Source organism: Salvelinus namaycush, chromosome 35, assembly GCF_016432855.1.
Source record: "Salvelinus namaycush isolate Seneca chromosome 35, SaNama_1.0, whole genome shotgun sequence".
Taxonomy (NCBI): Eukaryota; Metazoa; Chordata; class Actinopteri; order Salmoniformes; family Salmonidae; genus Salvelinus; species Salvelinus namaycush.
This window is the reverse complement of record NC_052341.1, coordinates 26,798,695-26,821,054: the sequence shown is the minus strand read 5'-3', so window position 1 is coordinate 26,821,054 and position 22,360 is coordinate 26,798,695. Positions and strand designations below refer to the sequence as shown.

At 42.9% G+C, this 22,360-nt stretch overlaps 1 protein-coding gene across 1 annotated transcript in view; it reads left to right on the top strand.

The window, feature by feature from the left end:
- Positions 1–21,691, top strand: part of nrxn1a (neurexin 1a) — a 56,643-nt gene extending 34,952 nt beyond the window's left edge. The window contains exons 16-25 of the mRNA XM_038975184.1: positions 3,774–4,005; positions 4,239–4,429; positions 4,607–4,780; positions 5,815–5,934; positions 6,034–6,215; positions 6,404–6,575; positions 7,549–7,638; positions 10,193–10,503; positions 14,589–14,667; positions 18,826–21,691. Of these exons, the coding sequence (XP_038831112.1) occupies positions 3,774–4,005; positions 4,239–4,429; positions 4,607–4,780; positions 5,815–5,934; positions 6,034–6,215; positions 6,404–6,575; positions 7,549–7,638; positions 10,193–10,503; positions 14,589–14,667; positions 18,826–19,127 (1,853 nt within the window). The 3' untranslated portion in view covers positions 19,128–21,691. The remainder of the gene's footprint in view (positions 1–3,773; positions 4,006–4,238; positions 4,430–4,606; positions 4,781–5,814; positions 5,935–6,033; positions 6,216–6,403; positions 6,576–7,548; positions 7,639–10,192; positions 10,504–14,588; positions 14,668–18,825) is intronic.
- The last annotated feature ends 669 nt before the right edge of the window (positions 21,692–22,360 follow it).

Below are 22,360 nucleotides of genomic sequence, written 5' to 3'. Positions count from 1 at the left end.
GTGGGGGAAAACAACTCAAATACTTTACAATGACTAAAACCAAATCGAAACTGTGTAGGAAGGATAATGGACCTATTATATATTCATACTGTTTATTGACTGCGTCCAGCTTGCTAATAATCACCTAAATGAAAGCTAGACAGTCAGGGAGCATCGGAAATTCCCTAAACGATGGATAGAGGACTATTTTCTGAAAATGTTCACAGCGAGGAAATATAGCCAATTTTTTGTGCAGCCCTCCGGACCTTGTTGAAGGCTGAATGCGGCCCCCGGGTCAAAATGAGTTTGACACCCCTGCTTTACACACACCTCACCCTCAACGGCATGCCCCAGACCTCTGTAAGAACAGAGTATTCAACTACCAACACTACTTATACCCACACACCTTCAACATACACAACTGCACTTACGCTGAATGACACGCCATACATAGGCCGCTGTAAAACCAGAGTACAGACACACCTTACATGCACCTCAAGCTGGTAAGCATTCCCTATAGACCTCTGTAAGGATAGAGAACACACGCCTACACACACCTTACACACACATACAGGGCCATCGGAAAGTATTCAGACCCCTTGACTTTTTCCACATTTTGTTATGTTACAGCCTTATTCTAAAATGGATTAAACTCATTGCTTTCCTCATCAATCTACACACAATACCCCACAATGACAAAGAAAACTGTTTTTTATCAATTTTAACAGATGTATTAATATAAAAAAACAGAAATACCTTATTTACATAAGTATTCAGACCCTTTGCTAGTATACTCAAAATTAAGCTCAGGTGCATCCTGTTTCCATTGATCATCCTTGAGATGTTTCTACAACTTCACTGGAGTCCGCCTGTGGTAAATTCAATTGATTCGACATGATTTGGAAAGGCACACACCTGTCTATATAAGGTCCCAGAGTTGACAGTGCATGTCAGAGCAAAAACCAAGCCATGAGGTCAAAGGAATTGTCCGTAGAGCTCCGAGACAGGATTGTGTCGAGGCATAGATCTGGGGAAGGCTACCAAAACATGTCTGCAGCATTGAAGGTCCCCAAGAACACAGTGGCCTCCATCATTCTTAAATGGAAGAAGTTTGGAACCACCAAGACTCTTCCTAGAGCTGGCCACCCGGCCAAACTGAGCAATCGGGCGAGATAGGGCTTATTTAGGGAGGTGACCAAGAACCTGATGGTCACTCTGACAGCGCTCCAGAGTTCCTCTGTGGAGATGGGAGAACCTTCCAGAAGGACAACCATCTCTGCAGCACTCCACCAATCAGGTCTTTATGGTAGAGTGTCCAGACGGAGGCCACTCCTCAGTAAAAGCACATGATAGCCCGCTTGGAGTTTGCCAAAAGGCACCTAAAGGACTTTCAGACCATGAGAAACAAGATTCTCTGGACTGATGAAACCAAGATTGAACTCTTTGACCTGAATGCCAAGTGTCACATCTGGAGGAAACCCTCCACGATCCCTACGGTGAAGGATGGTGGTGGCAGCATCATGCGGTGGGGATGATTTTCAGCGGCAGGGACTGAGAGACTAGTAAGGATAAATAAATGATAAATGGAGCAAAGTACAGAGAGATCCTTGATGAAAACTTGCTCCAGAGAACTCCAGAGTGGCTTCAGGACACATCTCTGAATATCCTTGAGTGGCCCAGCCAGAGCCCGGACTTGAACCTTATCTAACATCTCTGGAGAGACCTAAAAATAGCTGTGCAGCGACGCTCCCCATCCAACCTGACAGAGCTTGAGTGGATCTGCAGAAAATAATGGGAGACACTCTCCAAATACAGGTGTGCCAAGCTTGTAGCGTCATACCCAAGAAGACTCGAGGCTGTAATCGCTGCCAAAGGTGCTACAACAAAGTACTCACTAAAGTTTTGCAAAAATTTCTAAAAACCTGTTTTTACTTTGTCATTATGGGGTATTGAGGGTAGATTTATAAGGGGGGGAAACGATGTAATCAATTTTAGAATAAAGCTTTAACGTAACAAAATGTGGGAAAAGTCAAGGGGTCTGATTACTTTCCGAATGCACTATACTTGAATCAATGTGTAGACATACCTACACAGACCTCACCCTCAACGGCATCCCCTACGTAGACCTCTGGAAGGACAGAGCACACACCTACACACACAACTTATGCCCACACACAAACCTTACACATACAGTGCCTTCAGAAAGTATTCACACCCCTTGACTTTTTCCACATTTTGTTGTGTTAGGAAGTGGGATTACAATGGATTTAATTATCAACAATTTACTCAAAATACTCTGTAATGTCAAAGTGTATAAAAAATGTGAACATTAGTAAAAAATATGTATATAAAAAAAAAGAAAACACAAAGATATCTTGATTAGATAAGTATTCAACCCCTCGAGTCAATACAGAATGACCTTTGGCGATTACAGAGTCTTTCTGGGCAAGTCTGGATTGTACAACATTTGCACATTATTATTTTCTAAATTCTTCAAGCTCTGTCAAATTGTTGTTGATCATTGCTAGACAACCATTTGTAGATCTTGCCATAGATTTTCAAGGCCATTTAAGTCAAAACTGTAACTCGGCCACTCAGGAACATTCACTGTCTTTTTGGTAAGCGACTCCAGTGTAGATTTGGCCTTGTGTTTTAGGTTACTGTCCTGCTGAAAGGTGATTTAATCTCCCAGTATCTGACTGAACCAGGTTTTCCTCTAGGATATTACCTGGGCTTAGCTCCATTCCTTTTTTATCCTGAAAAACTCCCCAGTCCTTAATGATTACAACCATACCCATAACATGATGCAGCCACCACTATGCTTGAAAATATGGAGAGTGGTACTCAGTATTGTGTTGTATTGGATTTGCCCCAAACATAAGACTTTGTATTCAGGACAAAAAGTTAATTTCTTTGCCACATTTTTTGCAACATTACTTTAGTGCCTTGTTGCAAACAGGATGCATGTTTTGGAATATTTGTATTCTGTACAGGCTTCATTCTTTACACTCTGTCAGTTAAGTTAGTATTGATCCATCCTCAGTTTTCTCCTATCACAGCCATTAAACTCTGTATCTGTATTAAACTCACCATTAGCCTCATGGTGAAATCCCTGATTGGTTTCTTTCCTATCTGGCAAATGAGGTAGGAAGGACGTCTGTATCTTTGTAGTGACTGGGTAATTAATAACTTCACCATGCCCAAAGGGATAGTTAATGTCTGCTTTTTTCCCCCTATCTAACCATAGGTTCCCTTCTTTGCAAGGCATTGGAAAACCTCCCTGGGGTTGAATCTGTTTGAAATTCACTGCTCGACTGAGGGACCTTACAATTATCTGTATGTGTAGGGTACAGAGATGAGATAGTCATTCAAAAGTCATGTTAAACACTGTTATTGCTCATTGAGTGAGTCCATGCAACTTATTATGTGACTTGGTAAGCACATTTTTACTTTAACTTATTTATTTACTACTTACATATTTAGGATTACCATATCAAAGTAGTTGAATACTTCAGGTTTTCCTTTTCTATTCATTTATAAACATTTCAAAAACATAATTGTACTTTAACATTATGGGGTATTGTGTGTGGGCCAGTGACAACAAAAATCTAAATTTGATCCATTTTAAATTCAGGCTGTAACAACAAAATGTGGAAAAAGTCAAGGGGTGTGAATACTTTCTGAATGCACTGTACACAACTCCACACAACTCATGCTGAATGACACGCCTTATATAGACCACTGTAAGACCAGAGTACACGCACACATCTCATCCTTGGTCATCTTGATCCTAGGTAAGAATGGTGACATCGACTATTGCGAACTGAACGCTGTGATTGGTTATAAGAGCATTGTGGCGGACCCGGTGACGTTCAGGTCGCGGTCGAGCTACGTGACCCTGCCCACGCTCCAGGCCTACTACTCCATGCACCTGTTCCTCCAGTTCAAAACCACCTCACCTGACGGACTCGTACTCTACAACAGAGGAGACGGAAACGACTTTATAGTGGTGGAGCTGGTCAAAGGGTACGGCATAATTACTTACTTAACTACCTATTGATACTGTAGTCTGTCTACTACTGATACCGTACAACAGAGGATAGCTAACTACCTATAGCTACTATTTACATTGCTGATACTGTACAACAGAGGAGATTGAAATCGTTTGGTGAAGGGACATGTCAGAGTGGGACAATTATCGACTACTCATGGATATACAGTTCATATTCTAATATTCTAATCCTAATCACCCTCCCCAGCTACCTCCACTATGTGTCTGACCTGGGGAACGGGGCACACCTGATCAAAGGGAACTCCAACTCTCCTCTGAATGACAACCACTGGCACAATGTGCTCATATCCAGAGACACCAACAACCTGCACACTGTTAAGATAGATACCAAGGTCACTACACAGACCACTATGGGGGCCAAGAACCTGGATCTCAAAGGTAACACACACACACCGCACACACACACACTGTACATACCATACTACCCTTCTACTACTATGGAATCTCTCTGCCTCAGCCCTTGTTCCCTAACAGCAGAGGCCAGTACTGTCAGCTAAGAGAGAGACAGATATTGTTGCACGGAGCTGTCACTCAAGTTATGCTGTGCTCCTATAGGTGACCTGTACGTAGGGGGGGTGGCTAAGGAGATGTATAGGGACCTTCCCAAGCTCGTCCACTCCCGGGAAGGCTTCCAGGGTTGCTTAGCAACCGTTGACCTTAACGGCCGACTACCCGACCTGCTGGCTGATGCTCTAGCTACCACCGGACAAGTGGAGAGGGGCTGTGAAGGTACACACACACACACAGGTACACACACACACACACACAAAACATGAGTACCTACACAACAAAAAGTATAGAGAGACACACACATACCAGGGCTTTCTCCTTACCATTGCATATCATAGCATTTTTTTTTAAACTCATTCCTTCACTATTGTTCCAGCTAACAGCTGTTTTTATTACGTTGGAGATTATCCCCCTTGTTTTGGCATCTGGCTTTCTCTTCCCTCTTTCTCTCTCTCTTTTGCTCTCTCCGTTTTTTGTTAGTTTTTTTTTTACAGGCATTTCTATGCTTTGTTTTTACTAACCATCTAACATATTTTGCTTGTCGTTGTTTTGTTTTTGTTTTCGGCTGACGAAAGTTGCATTGATGAAAGCTGACTTGCAAGGTAGATCGCTCTGTGTGTGCGTGTATGTGTCTGTGTGCGCTTGTGAGCGACTGGGTTCGAACCTGGGGTCTCCTGCGCACCACACGTCTGTGTTAGCCTACTAAGCTAAAGTTTAGGCATTAGCTCAGCTAACGTATGTGCTCAGGTCTCAGGCAAGGGTACTCATTACGCAAGCCACCTCGGTTACACTTGTGGGTGCATGTGTGTGGTGTGTTCTGGCGTAACCTGTCCAGGTCACCATAGTGACATCATCCCCTCAGTGACACCATTACTGTTTCATTTAGACCACACACCCTGCACCTCCTTCACTTGGAAGCATGATTCTAACCCCGCCCCCTGCTTCTAACCCCACCCTCTTCTGTTTGACCTCTCCCTCCCTGTATCTAACCTAGGGCTGGTCAACCTCATGGACAGCTACAGGATGTCCAGTGAATTGGATTTCCAATTCAACAATCCAAAAGTGCTATTCATTTTCAATGAGGATCAACTCTTAATGGAATGATTCACAAAAATTTTGGAATTAATATATTTTTTCTTGTCGATTTAACCAGAGCATTTTTAAGGGCTTATTCTGATTATTTTCTTACTTTCAGCAGCCTCTGGTTGACATTAGCCTTCATCGTTTAGAAGTTAAAGGATTTGTCTTTCCAGGTCCCAGTACTACCTGTCAGGAAGACTCTTGCGCCAATCAGGGCGTGTGTTTGCAGCAGTGGGAGGGATTTAGCTGTGATTGCAGTATGACATCATTCGGAGGACCGCTCTGCAATGACGGTGAGTCACTTTTTTTTCTATTCCTATGACCTATTTCCTGTTTACTACATCCTGTTTCTGCTCATTTGACAACAAGTCATGTAAATCTGTTGTCCACAGCGGGGACCACGTATATCTTTGGTCGTGATGGGGGTGTGATTGTGTACACCTGGCCTCCTAACGAGCGCCCCAGTACACGGGCTGACCGGCTCGCGCTGGGCTTCAGCACACAGCAGAAACACGCTACCCTGCTACGGGTCGACAGCGCCTCGGGACTTGGGGACTACCTACAGCTACAGATAGTAAGGATTACATTGTTTAACACTGGCCTCTACAAAATCCCTGTGGAACTGCGCTCTATCTTCCTCAAATCAGCACTCTGCTACACTACCAACTATAAATCCCTTTCTCCCTTCCTATCCTATCCTCTTTCTCTATCCCTTTCTATCCCTCGATCTCTCTCTCTCTGTGCCTATTTTTCACTCCTTAGGATAAAGGAAATATTAGGGTAGTGTTTAACGTGGGAACAGATGACATCAACATTGAAGAGACTGCTAAATCCGTTAATGATGGGAAATACCACATAGTTCGGTTTACCCGCAGCGGAGGCAACGCAACCCTGCAGCTGGACGACCTGCCAATCATAGAGCGTTACCCCTCAGGTAAGGACCGACCACAGCCTACACCCGCTTGTCACAGCCAATCACACTAAAGGGCTTCGCTTTACTTCCTGAATAAAAGGAAGTGACTATATACCGTAACTATTTCTTTCAGTTTTAATATAAGGATGTTGTAATGTTGCTGTTACTGATGTTATTACTACATCATAGCTACGTTACTATTAGGACTTTTGTACTGACTTGCTGAAGATCAAATGTCTATGTTATGATGTAATTTTCCTGTTAAAACATTAAAAAAAGAAATAGGTAGTAACTTCCCCTGTTGCCTTGACTCCAGGGAGTCTGTACTGACATGACTGGTAATTTATGTTGCTATGTTAAATAGTGTGATACGTAAATGAACCATGTAAACATTTAATACAGGTAGTAGTTGTGTTTTATTAAAAAAATTAATAATAGCCATTGGGGCATTTGGCCAAACAGCAACACAATAAACATTTCATTTTCTGAGTAAACTAGACTGAGAAAAAAAAACAAAGAGAAAAAATGATTGTATTTTTTTTTTTTTTTGCATTGGGTTTTTAAACATTTGTTGTTGTTTTTATATAAAAGTAGTAATCATATTTCCGAGAGTCATTTAGTTAGATGTTAGCTAAACGGCTAAACACTAGACAGAGAGGGGTATGAGGGTTGATCTGTTAGCTTTAACAATGATTATCGTTATTATTCTGTTGTTTTATCAAACTCTCTAAACTCCTGTCTGTCAGATGATAATTAACTGTTTAAATGTCTCTTTAAATCAAAGCCCATGAACAGAAAGTCAATGTCCGCTCGCTGGTTGCTGCCCCTGATCGTAACTCTTATTGAAATTAAGACACAGCAACAATGTTCGGACCGACTAACAGGACCTTGGTCAGGACTTTGACTTTCTCTTCATGGCTGTTCATTTTGTTGTCCAGCTCCTGTGCCAGGTGTTGATGTGCGTAATTACTGTGTTTTCATCTTTAAATTAAAGGCAACATTGATAACGAGCGCCTGGCCATCGCTAGACAGAGAATCCCCTATCGACTCGGTCGAGTAGTTGATGATTGGCTATTCGACAAAGGTAAAAACATCATTAAAATTACTTAAAACTTTTAGCTTAAAAGTCAACCTGAAGCAAGTTGAAACTGTGACCATCAACTAACATCTAAAATTATAAATTCATAACTAAGTTTAAACATTATAGAAGCTGTTAGAGTGTAATATTGTCAGACTGTGTAAACTGTAGTGTAACTGTACTGTTCTGTAATACACTACTTCACTGTAAACTGTAGCTAGAGAGAAAAGTTGATAATACCAGGTTAAAGGGACAATGGGAAGATTAATCTGAATAAATGTGAAACTAGTACAGATAAAAAGGGCTTTATTAAGATTCTGTCACAATGCTGTTTCTCCAATTGTAAACATTTAAAGGCTTCACTTTCGAGTAACTCCTCGTAATAAAGCATTTATAATGGATTAGTAAATAGTTTATTCATCATTTATTAATCATTACTCCATTCATAAGATGTTTAATATAGGTCCTTATAAACCATTAGATAATCATTAGATTAGACTTGTTGCTTGGCCTGATGAAAAGTGTAGAATATTTGTACTTTCTAAATAGTTTATAAATGTTTTGAGGGACCAGTGTAATTTCTCACAAAAAGAGGGACATGCCATTGGTAGACATTCCAACAGTACCTGATGCTCCTTAAAGGTCCAATGCAGTCATTTTTATCTCAATATAAAATCATTTCTGGTTAACAATTAAGTACCTTACTATGATTGTTTTCAATTAAAATGGTCAAAAATAAACAAAAATAGCTTTTCAGCAAAGAGCAATTTCTCAAACAAGAATTTAGCTACGACTGTCTGGGAGTGGTCTGAGTGGGGAGGGGAAAACTGATAACAGTAAGGTACATTGTTACCCAGAAATGATTTTAGGCTGTATTGAGATACAAAATGTCTGCATTGGACCTGTAAATGCTTCCAGTGCTTCAGTCTTTTAACCACAGACTATGTTAACAGATGGCTTTGTTTGGCTGCACCTTAACTGGGCTTTTAAAGGTAGTAACTCTTTAAATGTAATTGAATAGTTCAGCACAATAATGTATTCAGATATTTGTTTCCTTACCTCGTAAGCAGTCTATGGACTGCTCTTTATCTTTCATGGAATCATTCTGCCGTTTAACCGGAATCTACTGCGACGGCATGGAATGTGTAGGATAACGAGCAGCGGTAGTTCTGGTGTTTGGGTTTTCGTCACTGGTTATTTGGCCGTACCAGGATTGGGTGAAAGCGGTGCTTACAATTTGACTGCGTCATGCATGTGGGGGAATTAGCGGGTGGGCCGTTGGCTGAGGGTTTCCTTTTGCGAGGGTGGCGATTTGTAACATGTATGGACCCACGCAGCTGACCAAATTATAAGATTACACTGCTCTAAGGAGTGACTGCAATCCACTTTGGTTTTGGTAGAAAAGTCACTGCCAAGAAATGCTTATGTTACCATTTTCGGGAGACAAAAAACATTATGTTACTCAACATAGGGTGTGTCTGAAGTTACACATTACAATTGTGTGACTTTTGGAATAAAATGTTCTATATATCTTCTTGAACATCCTCTTTATTTAATGCTTGTTGTTTAACCACTGATATGTCCCGGGGGCCATTTTGAGACCTTCAGGAGCATCAAGCACTGCTGGAACCAATAGCATGTCCATCTTTTTGTGAGAAAGTACACTGGCCACTCAAAACGTTTATAAAGTATCTATAAAGTATAAATAGCCCACACTTAAGACGAGGCCATGCAAAGAGTTAACTAACGATTAGTTGATTAACGAAGAGTTAACTAACGAAGGGTTTATAAGGACATATATTAAACATCTTCCGAATGATCTTATGAATCATTATTAAATACTTTAAAAGTTGTTTAGAAATGTGTGAATAACTAGGTTACTAAAATGTGCAAATGTGGGAGTAATGATCAATAAATGATGAATAAACGATTTACTAATCCGTTATAAATGCTTTGTTACGAGGAGTTATTCTAAAGTGATACCACATATCAATGTTGAACATCATGTAGTCAAAGTAAAGTTCATAATCAGATATTACTTGTAAGACTTGAGATGTTAAATGCACTGTTTTTTTATTAACCTCTTAAACTTCAGCAGAGCTCCTTTAAATACCTGAAGTCCCTTTAACAGTGACCAGAGACAGAGCTATGACCTGTGCATGCTTCATATAGCTTCATATGGCTTTATAATGCTTCATCCGGCTTCTTAGGGCTTCATAAGGCTGTAATAACCATATTTGAGGGAAATCAATCGATATGTCCGATCAACATGACTTGCTCCTGATGCGTCTCCAAGAGCAACCATCTCTCAGCTCATCTCATGTCCTCTCTCTTCATCCTACTCTTCCTTTCATCCTCCTTCATCGTCTTCTTTTCCTCCTCCTCTCTTCCTCCAGCCCCCCATTTCCACAGTACATCTCAGCCTTTGGTCATGTCCCACATCATACTTAGAACACGCTAACATTACGATTAACGTGTATATTATCATCCCACCGACGACTCATATGTATGCGCGTGTGTGTCTGTGTGTTTGTGTGTGTGTGTGTGTGTGTGTCCCCAGGCCGCCAGCTGACCATCTTCAACAGCCAGACGACGGTGATGGTGGGAAGAGGAAAGGAAGCAGGTCAGTTCCAGGGTCAGATGGCCGGTCTCTACTACAACGGACTGAAGATACTCAACATGGCCGCCGAAGGACACGCCCACATCCGCCTGGAGGGCAGCACGCGATTGGTTGGGGACATGCCCTCCTCCATCACGCCCCAATCCAGCGCTGCCGCCGGGGCAAACCGATCAGACCCCGCCGCCAATGCCGGCGACATCACCACGACAACTGCCACAAACAGGAAGCAAGGAGGAGGAACTACGCAGCAGGTAGGAAACTAACTATGACACTAAGGCATAAACAGGCTAATTGAGCAATTCATAACCTCACAGATATAGATACTATAAACTGTATCTGCTATCACCAGTCAGGAGGTTATGGTGAACAGGCTCTCTTTGTTTGTGTGTGGAGAGGGATTCTGGGTTATGAAATAGTCTGTCGCACTCTGAAAAATAATCATTTCCAATGATGCGAGTTGCCATGGAGATAGTGAACCGTCTTAGGTATTCTCTCTCTCTCTCTTTCTCTCACTCTCTCGTGCTCCACAGTGTATAGCTCCTATGTGTATACCTCAGACATAAATAATGGAATGCAGAGCTGTGAGCAGAGCCTCAGGCATCAATAATAGATCTAGATGGATGGAGGGTTTGAGTGATGGAGTGAGACACAGTGTTCCTTTTTACACCTCACGTGTGTGTGTGTGTAGTTGGTGGTGTAACTGGTTTGCAGAGAGCATTGCAAATGAGTCAGTATCCCAAGATGGGAACTAGGTCAGACAGAATGTATGCTCGAAATGCTGCAGTGTGTGTGTGCATGCGTGTGTGTGTGTGTGTGTGTTGCAGTGAGTGTGTGTTTAATAAGAAACACTGATCTCCTGCTGGGGTTACCTAGCAACCAAGCTGTATTCAACAAGTGTCCATGGACACACACAAACATATAGAGATAACATGTAGGCTGTACTTAGTTACAGTCGGTTGCAGCAGAGGGAGGAGCAGTGAAACCACTTAATGGTGGATCAGAGCAAGCAATCGATTCTGTGACTGTGCGCGTGACGTGTGTGTACATGTGACGTGTGTGTGTGTGTGTGCGCGTGTGTGAGTTTGAGTGTGTTTGATGTGTTTCTTCCTGCTGCCCTGAGTTTAATGAGACTCTCTCCTAGGAAGTCAGTGTTATTAATAATGTAAAAGAGTGTGTGTGCTTCAGGGCTCTGTGTTTTGCTACAGTCTGCTCTGACTCACTTTGCTCAGTTTAGTTTGGGTGTTATCGGTGTGAGTGTGTGTGTGTGTGTGTGTGTTTTTGTGTGTGTGCGTGCGTGTGTCTGTGTGTCCATGTGTGTTATATGGGTAGAAGCAACTGTAGCAATCTGTCCCTCCCTCCCTCCCTCCCTCCCTCCCTCCCTCCCTCCCTCCCTCCCTCCCTCCCTCCCTCCCTCCCTCCCTCCATCCCTCCATCTCTCTCTCAGCAGTGGTAGGTAGTTAGTGTATCAGTACATATGCAGAATAGCTCCTCTTCTCTCCTCTTCTCTCCGTGCTGACAGAGCTGCAGCCAACAGAGTGTGTGTGTGTTGAAGTAGAACAATGGCTGCACGGTGGAAGCAGTAGAGCAGTGTGTGTACACCGTGTGTGTGTGTGAGTGTGTGTGTGTGTTATGTGTGAGCTAGGCAGTCAGGCAGGCATGGACGCTCGCTGGCATTGTTCGGCTGCTCAGGTACTGATTTTACTACTTCAGCATGATACCATCTTCGCCTTCATCTCTCCATCTCTCCCCTTTCTCTCTCCCGCTTTCTTTCGTTATCTGTCTCGTTCCTTTTCGATGTTCTCTTCCCCTCTTTCTTTATCTCTCGCTCGCTACCTTTCTTCATCTGTGCTGGAAGGTGGCATGCATCGCTGCTAGACAAAGAGAGGGAGAGATAAGGCTGTAGAGGAGAGATGGAAGACGGAGAGAAAAAGAGATGAGGCTATAGGAAGAGGTTGGCATGCATTGTTCAGGAGTGTGTGTGCATCAGTGGAACAGACTTGGCTCACTTTTAATTGGCAACTTAAAGGGCTGTGGTTTGATTGGCAGGTCTGTAGTTTGATTGACATGTGAGTAGATGTCAGCTGAGGAGACAGTTCCGTTTGGAGTCTAGAATGAGTTGGAGTCATTAGAATCCGTCTGGAATAGAATTTGGAGGGGTTACAGTTAAAGGTGTTGAAAAGGCATTCATCTAAAGATACACATCTGCTTACAGTCGCTCTCGACCAATCACGCTCAGGCAATTGGGATCATGGGCACCGTATAAGCAGACAGCGTAATGTTTACTTTTCTCCCGGGATTTTTAATTGTCTAATTAGCAAAAGTGAAATCTATCACATCGTTGCAAGAAGTACCTGGCTGATGTAGTCATTAATGAGAGGTTAGCTTCTATAGTGCCTTTTACAATATTCTATAGTGCCTTTTACTAGACTTCTATAGTGCCTTTTACTAGACTTCTATAGTGCCTTTTACTAGACTTCTATAGTGCCTTTTACTAGACTTCTATAGTGCCTTTTACTAGACTTCTATAGTGCCTTTTACTAGACTTCTATAGTGCCTTTTACTAGACTTCTATGGTGCCTTTTACTAGACTTCTATGGTGCCTTTTACTAGACTTCTATGGTGCCTTTTACTAGACTTCTATAGTGTCTTTTACTAGACTTCTATGGTGCCTTTTACTAGACTTCTATGGTGCCTTTTACTAGACTTCTATGGTGCCTTTTACTAGACTTCTATGGTGCCTTTTACTAGACTTCTATGGTGCCTTTTACTAGACTTCTATGGTGTCTTTTACTAGACTTCTATAGTGTCTTTTACTAGACTTCTATGGTGCTGCATTTCTGTTATCTTGGGATGCATTACGCTAAATGTATTTGTATAGATTTTTTGTGAGGGTGTTTGTGGGTTCTAGTCCCGTTCTATGTTGGGTTCTAGACCGGTTCTAGATTTGGTTCTGCTGTTCTCGCCAGTCCCCATACTGAGGTTAGTTATGACTACTGCAATGCATCACTCTCCCATTTTAATACACCGCGGACTCTCAGTGTGGGTTTAAAACACGCACTCACACTCTCGCTCCCACACAAACACACACGCTTATGCACACACACATTTCTCAGCTGTAAAGTCGAAGCAGGCGATGTTTAACAAACTCATGAATATGCACACTCGATTAGCATGATGTTAGCTTAAGCTGCAACACTTTGATGTCTCCTTCCTTCGCTCCTCGTGCTTTTCCTTGTCCTACCCTTTGTCCCTCTCTCCCTCCATGACTCTTTCTCCATCTCTTTCTCTTCTTCCATCTGTCTCTCTCCCAACACAGCTCTTTCTTTTTCTCTCCCTACCTCCATTACTTACATCTCTCTCTCTCTCTCTCTCTCTCTCTCTCTCTCTCTCTCTCTCTCTCTCTTCCTCTCTCTCACTTTCTCTCTCTCTCTGGGAAAGAACACAGAACGCTAGTCTTCTGTCATATACAGAGTCCAGATTAACGCCCTGATAATCTCTCTCTTTCTGTCTGGTGGTGAGTGCCAGTGTTTCAGGTCTCTCAGTGAAACACGCCCTTCATTTTAACGGCCTGAACTTAGAGTTGCCATGGCAACAGGCGGGAGAGTAGGAGAAGAGAGAGGGCGCTGCCAAAGAGAGAAAGGGTGGAGGAGGAGAGGAAGTGGAGAGGCATTGTTCGGCTGAGAGAGAGTGAGGAAGGAGGGGGGTTGGCCAAAGGAGCATCTTCCCAACTTGTGTTGCTCAGAGAGCAGGGCATGGACATGAAGGGTTCATAGCATGAAGGGTTACTGTACACTGTTGGTTAGTTACTTTATTATAGTTAACTTGTGTGTACACACAGTCCTCAGAGATCAGCAATCAGCACATTGGTGGACCACTATACATAGAGGGAAGAGGAAGGAGAGAGGGGAGGAAGAAAGTGGGAAGGAATGTGGGAGAAGATAGAGATAAGGAGGAAGGGGAGAGCCAGAGAAGGAGAGAGGAGGAGGATATGTGATCCCTTGTGATTAGATCCCAGCTCGTAACCAACACCTCTCTCCTCCTCTTCTCTCTCTCACTCTCTATCTCACTTCCGTTCTCTCGCTTTCTCTCCGCCTCTCTATTCACAATTTGGCAGTTTGGAAGTTTGCCAGGACTCAGGGAAAAAAACATAGATTTCTGAAAATCAAAAATGTGTTTGACTTCAAGTTGAGAGTTTTATTGTGTTCTGTTTGCAGAATGAGAGGAGCTCTCTGAAAATACTTCACATGTCAATAACATGTACATGAAAGGCTCCAGTGATCCATAAGTATTACAAAAAACAATAGCGTGTGTTTAATGATATATTGTCTCTCTCCAGTCGACAGACGACCTGCTGGTGGCATCAGCTGAGTGTCCCAGTGATGACGAAGACATTGACCCATGTGACCCCAGCTCTGGTAATACATACCATATACAGTACATACGACTACTGTACTACCACACTACTACCCTCACACACTAACAGTATGGCTAGTGGACCGGAGAAACATTTACTACCCTCATACATAGTATGGCTAGGAGACTTGATAAGAAAATGTACCCTCACACACTAACAGTATGGCTAGTAGACTGGATAAACATTTACTACCCTCACACACTAACAGTATGGCTAGTAGACTGGAGTAACATTTACTACCCTCATACACAGTATGGCTAGTAGACTGGAGAAACATTTACTACCCTCACACACTAACAGTATGGCTAGTAGACTGGAGAAACATTTACTACCCTCACACACTAACAGTATGGCTAGTAGACCGGAGAAACATTTACTACCCTCACACACTAACAGTATGGCTAGTAGACTGGAGAAACATTTACTACCCTCACACACTAACAGTATGGCTAGTAGACTGGAGTAACATTTACTACCCTCACACACTAACAGTATGGCTAGTAGACTGGAGAAACATTTACTACCCTCACACACTAACAGTATGGCTAGTAGACTGGAGAAACATTTACTACCCTCACACACTAACAGTATGGCTAGTAGACTGGAGAAACATTTACTACCCTCACACACTAACAGTATGGCTAGTAGACTGGAGAAACATTTACTACCCTCACACACTAACAGTATGGCTAGTAGACTGGAGAAACATTTACTACCCTCACACACTAACAGTATGGCTAGTAGACTGGAGAAACATTTACTACCCTCACACACTAACAGTATGGCTAGTAGACTGGAGAAACATTTACTACCCTCATACACTAACAGTATGGCTAGTAGACTGGAGAAACATTTACTACCCTCACACACTAACAGTATGGCTAGTAGACTGGAGAAACATTTACTACCCTCATACACTAACAGTATGGCTAGTAGACTGGAGAAACATTTACTACCCTCACACACTAACAGTATGGCTAGTAGACTGGAGAAACATTTACTACCCTCACACACTAACAGTATGGCTAGTAGACTGGAGAAACATTTACTACCCTCATACACTAACGGTATGACTAGTAGACTGGAGAAACATTTACTACCCTCACACACTAACAGTATGGCTAGTAGACTGGAGAAACATTTACTACCCTCACACACTAACAGTATGGCTAGTAGACTGGAGAAACATTTACTACCCTCACACACTAACAGTATGGCTAGTAGACTGGAGAAACATTTACTACCCTCATACACAGTATGGCTAGTAGACTGGAGAAACATTTACTACCCTCATACACTAACAGTATGGCTAGTAGACTGGAGAAACATTTACTACCCTCACACACTAACAGTATGGCTAGTAGACTGGAGAAACATTTCCTACCCTCATACACAGTATGGCTAGTAGACTGGAGAAACATTTACTACCCTCACACACTAACAGTATGGCTAGTAGACTGGAGAAACATTTACTACCCTCACACACTAACAGTATGGCTAGTAGACTGGAGAAACATTTCCTACCCTCACACACTAACAGTATGGCTAGTAGACTGGAGAAACATTTACTACCCTCATACACAGTATGGCTAGTAGACTGGAGAAACATTTACTACCCTCACACACTAACAGTATGGCTAGTAGACTGGAGAAACATTTACTACCCTCACACACTAACAGTATGGCTAGTAGACTGGAGAAACATTTCCTACCCTCACACACTAACAGTATGGCTAGTAGACTGGAGAAACATTTACTACCCTCATACACAGTATGGCTAGTAGACTGGAGAAACATTTACTACCCTCACACACTAACAGTATGGCTAGTAGACTGGAGAAACATTTACTACCCTCACACACTAACAGTATGGCTAGTAGACTGGAGAAACATTTACTACCCTCACACACTAACAGTATGGCTAGTAGACTGGAGAAACATTTACTACCCTTACACACTAACAGTATGGCTAGTAGACTGGAGAAACATTTACTACCCTCACACACTAACAGTATGGCTAGTAGACTGGAGAAACATTCACTACCCTCACACACTAACAGTATGGCTAGTAGACTGGAGAAACATTTACTACCCTCACACACTAACAGTATGGCTAGTAGACTGGAGAAACATTTACTACCCTCATACACAGTATGGCTAGTAGACTGGAGAAACATTTCCTACCCTCACACACTAACAGTATGGCTAGTAGACTAGAGAAACATTTCCTACCCTCACACACTAACAGTATGGCTAGTAGACTGGAGAAACATTTACTACCCTCACACACTAACAGTATGGCTAGTAGACTGGAGAAACATTTACTACCCTCACACACTAACGGTATGGCTAGTAGACTGGAGAAACATTCACTACCTTCACACACTAACAGTATGGCTAGTAGACTGGAGAAACATTTACTACCCTCACACACTAACAGTATGGCTAGTAGACTGGAGAAACATTTACTACCCTCACACACTAACAGTATGGCTAGTAGACTGGAGAAACATTCACTACCTTCACACACTAACAGTATGGCTAGTAGACTGGAGAAACATTTACTACCCTCACACACTAATGGTATGCTTAGTAGACTGGAGAAACATTCACTACCTTCACACACTAACAGTATGGCTAGTAGACTGGAGAAACATTTACTACCCTCACACACTAACAGCATGGCTAGTAGACTGGAGAAACATTTACTACCCTCACACACTAACAGTATGGCTAGTAGACTGGAGAAACATTCACTACCTTCACACACTAACAGTATGGCTAGTAGACTGGAGAAACATTTACTACCCTCACACACTAACAGTATGGCTAGTAGACTGGAGAAACATTTACTACCCTCACACACTAACAGTATGGCTAGTAGACTGGAGAAACATTTCCTACCCTCACACACTAACAGTATGGCTAGTAGACTGGAGAAACATTTACTACCCTCATACACAGTATGGCTAGTAGACTGGAGAAACATTTACTACCCTCACACACTAACAGTATGGCTAGTAGACTGGAGAAACATTTTCTACCCTCATACACAGTATGGCTAGTAGACTGGAGAAACATTTACTACCCTCACACACTAACAGTATGGCTAGTAGACTGGAGAAACATTTACTACCCTCACACACTAACAGTATGGCTAGTAGACTGGAGAAACATTTACTACCCTCACACACTAACAGTATGGCTAGTAGACTGGAGAAACATTTACTACCCTCACACACTAACAGTATGGCTAGTAGACTGGAGAAACATTTACTACCCTCACACACTAACAGTATGGCTAGTAGACTGGAGAAACATTTACTACCCTCACACACTAACAGTATGGCTAGTAGACTGGAGAAACATTTACTACCCTCATACACAGTATGGCTAGTAGACTGGATAAACATTTACTACCCTCACACACTAACAGTATGGCTAGTAGACTGGAGAAACATTTACTACCCTCACACACTAACAGTATGGCTAGTAGACTGGAGAAACATTTCCTACCCTCACACACTAACAGTATGGCTAGTAGACTGGAGAAACATGTACTACCCTCACACACTAACAGTATGGCTAGTAGACTGGAGAAACATTTACTACCCTCACACACTAACAGTATGGCTAGTAGACTGGAGAAACATTTACTACCCTCACACACTAACAGTATGGCTTGTAGACTGGAGAAACATTCACTACCCTCACACACTAACAGTATGGCTAGTAGACTGGAGAAACATTCACTACCCTCACACACAGTATGGCTAGTAGACTGGAGAAACATTCACTACCCTCACACACAGTATGGCTAGTAAACTGGAGAAACATTTACTACCCTCACACACTAACAGTATGGCTAGTAGACTGGAGAAACATTTAGGTTTAATGTGCAGCAGGTTTATCCTGAGAACACACACTTGCATAATTGCTGCAAGTGAAACTATAGAGCACTGTTCTGTATCATTTTCCATGAATAATACTAATAATACATGGAATTTATGTAGCGCTTTTCAAGAATCCAAAGCAAAAACAACTTCAGACTAAACAGAAAGATGGACAATGATGGCAACTAACATAGAGAAAAATTTTGGACTTTACAGACAACTCTCACTGTCCCCCTCTCCCTCTCCCGTCATCCTCCCTCCAGCAGCACACCCCCCTCTCCCGGAGGTCAAGCCGTTCCCGGGGACATCAGAGGTAGTGAGGGAGTCCAGCAGCACCACGGGCATGGTGGTGGGCATCGTGGCGGCCGCCGCCCTCTGCATCCTCATCCTGCTCTACGCCATGTACAAGTACCGCAACCGCGACGAGGGCTCGTACCACGTGGACGAGAGCCGCAACTACATCAGTAACTCTGCCACACAGCCTAACGGCAGCACCAAGGACAAGCCGCTGGGCATCGCCAAGATCTCCAAGAACAAGAAGAACAAAGACAAGGAGTACTACGTGTGAGGAGGGGAGGGACACCCTTATGACATTTACATATACACATCTACTCTTATACAGACATATGCACACATACAGGAGGACATGCCCTGAGACGCACACATACACACACACACACACACACACACACACACACACACACACACACACACACACACACACACACACACACACAGAAAAGAAACACACAGAGACAAAGAGACTGCCATGAGGGCAGAGACCCATACTGTACAGTAATAGTAACCACTAACCACAGCCTCTCTGTGTGAGGCCTGTGTTCGACCAGAATAACCGTAATGACAAGCAGAGTAATCGCCAGGTAGACTCCTAGTACAGGACCAGTAAAGAGAAGTTATTTTCAAGGACCAACCCCCTGTCTCTCCCTGCTATAAACTGTCCTGTAGACTCAGAGAGAGAGGGGGGGGGGGCAGACTGGGAAAGAACACCAAAAAACAAACGCTAGTGTTCTGTCGTACGGAGTCAAAATCAGTATATCCAGATTAACACCCTGATAAACTCCCAGTTTCAGTTTTGTGTAAGGCTGGTGTTGTCCAATGGGGGGGGGACCAGATTACCTGAACCCTGCCCCTAACCCTAGCCCACCAGTCAGCAGAATGGACGTTACCACGCCAATAAGCCCGGAAGAGTCACACCCACCAGGGTTGCCATGGTTGCTCTGTTTGCCCGACTCGCTGGGGAGGGACGGAGTAGGGCGTGTACGTGGACTAAGGAGCTGTGTGTTTGAAATGTTGCTGGGACATTTATTTTCCAACGTTATACAACGTACGTCACAACGTTGTATCAACCCATCCAGACTATGAAAACGAGAGACTTTGACTCTGGAGAGGAGACCAGAGACACCAGAACTACCTACCTACCTACACAAAACACACAACACACACACACTCACACACACCTCCTACAACACCACAAGAGCTTCATTACCAGAGCTTCATCCCTGACCGGTGGCAACGATATCTGCGATAATGATGATATTATTATGACAATGCTGAAGTCGACGATGAAGAAAAAGAAGAATGATGATGAACATGTGGGCAGTTTAGACTCTTTGGGGAAATTGTTGCACGTTGAATTATCTTACTCCATGTGTTTCTAACAGAGCAGAGACGACAGGGGTTACTCCTAAACCCAGCACAGCCATAACCTACCACCTGGCTCACCGAAGCCTACCACATGATCCACCACCTGGGCTTATAATAACCTACCACCTGGCTCACCGAAGCCTACCACATGATCCACCACCCGGGGGCCAATTATTACAGGGCTTAATAGTGACAGACAGACAACACATAACAGGATAAGCTAACTTCAGAACTAACATCATATAGCAATCATCAATAAGAAGACAGGACAAATGCTGTACACACAACAACGTTCCATCGTCTCCAACACACAGCAGATACAACTGACTAAAAGAGTGTGACCAGGCTCCAGGGTCTCTGAGAGCCAGGGTGGTGTGTTTGTTTTGGGTTGTGGTTTAGTGAGTAACCCTGGTGTAAAGGCTGGGTATGTCCTCCTGCCACAGGCCCAGCCCTGTTTTAAAGCCTGTCCTATAGACAACTATACGTGCTCTGATGATCGTTTTATATTACAAAAAAAAATGTCTGTAAAATAATCAAAAACAGAATACTAAGTGTTATCATGTGTTTCTATAATGATAGAGCTGTTCATGATGCCATTGGCTAATAGAATTTCAGTTGCTTTACTTTCATTGGCCCTCCCTCTCCGAGCATCCTGTGTGTTCACATTGGTTGATTGTCCCTCTCGTTGTCCATGTGATCAATTCCAGCCAGGCAGGAGTGGGGGGGGTGGGGGCGGGCTCTGTGGAGAAGGTTAAAGGTGTGACTATGATGTCATTCAGTGCATGTAAGACTGTGTATGTCTCAAATGGCAGATGTTTAAAGTAGTGCCCTATTAGTGCTAACCCTAAACCTACATGGCTCTGATCAAAAGTAGTGCACAGGAAATAGGGTGCCATTTGAGACACATAGCCACTGCAAGAACAGAGTAGATAGAAATTCACTGTCCAGAACAGCCAGTAGTCTCCATTGTGACTAATCTGGACATTGTATTTCTAGCTTTTGTCGGCAAGCACGCTCCCCAGGTCATCCAAGCAATATTGCCAACCAATCACATGCATGGGAATCAGACTGGGGGCGGGACATAAAGCATTAAAGACATAGTAGTAATAAAACCTAAAAATTAGACAGAAAAATGTAACTAATTGATTCCTTCTCTTTATCTATCCCTTTATCCCTATTTCTCTCTGTTCCTCTCTCCCTCTAGTCGACGCCTCTCTCCCTCGCTCTCTCTTTCTCCCTTTCTCCTCTCTCTGTTTCTATCTGAAGTGAAGGAGGAGCATTGAACTGTGGTATTCTTCATCTAAGTGTTCATTTAGCCTTTTGATTTTATATATATACAATTTTTCTACAGTATTTTACTTTTATTTTTATTGTTACAGTTCTTTGAAGAACATAAAGTGGAACTTTATTATGAAAAATAGTTTTGAAGATCAAACGAGTCAATAAAATATTACCCAAGTGAAGTTACCTTGACTTTTATTCTATTCTATTCTCTTCTATTCAAAAAATATGACATAAGTGAAGTTATTTAGCAAATTTCCTACACAACAATATTCCTTTATCCCTCCCTCTATCCCATTCTCTCTCCCTCTTTTTGGTTCCAGGTAGAACCCTTTTGGGTTCCATGTAAAAACCCTTTACACAGAGGGTTCTACATGGAACCCAAAATAGTACTCCCTGGAACCAAAAAGGGTTACTACCGAATAACCATTTTAAGAGTGTTGTGTTAGAGAACGTTATGTCCACATTGTTCCCCTCAGACACACACATACAAACAAACAGACTAAACACACTCCCTGGTCGCAGTAGATATCCACAAGATCCTCTGGAGTTAGGGGAAGGGGACAAAGGTCAGGGGTTAGGGATCCAGGGGATTGGTGGATAAGTGAACAGTTTATCCAACCCCATCTCCCAAGGTCTATATTACACTGTGGCCACCATCACACACACACACACACCACTACAGGAAGAAACAGCAGCCTCTTTCAATCTCTCTGTCTCTCTTTAACACACTCTCTCGCACACTGTCTCTCTTACTCTCAAACTCATGCACACACACTGCTGACCAGAGAGAGACGGAGAAAGGAAAGGAGAGATGAGTTTCTGGGAAGAGAGGAGTGAGGGCACTGCTGAAGC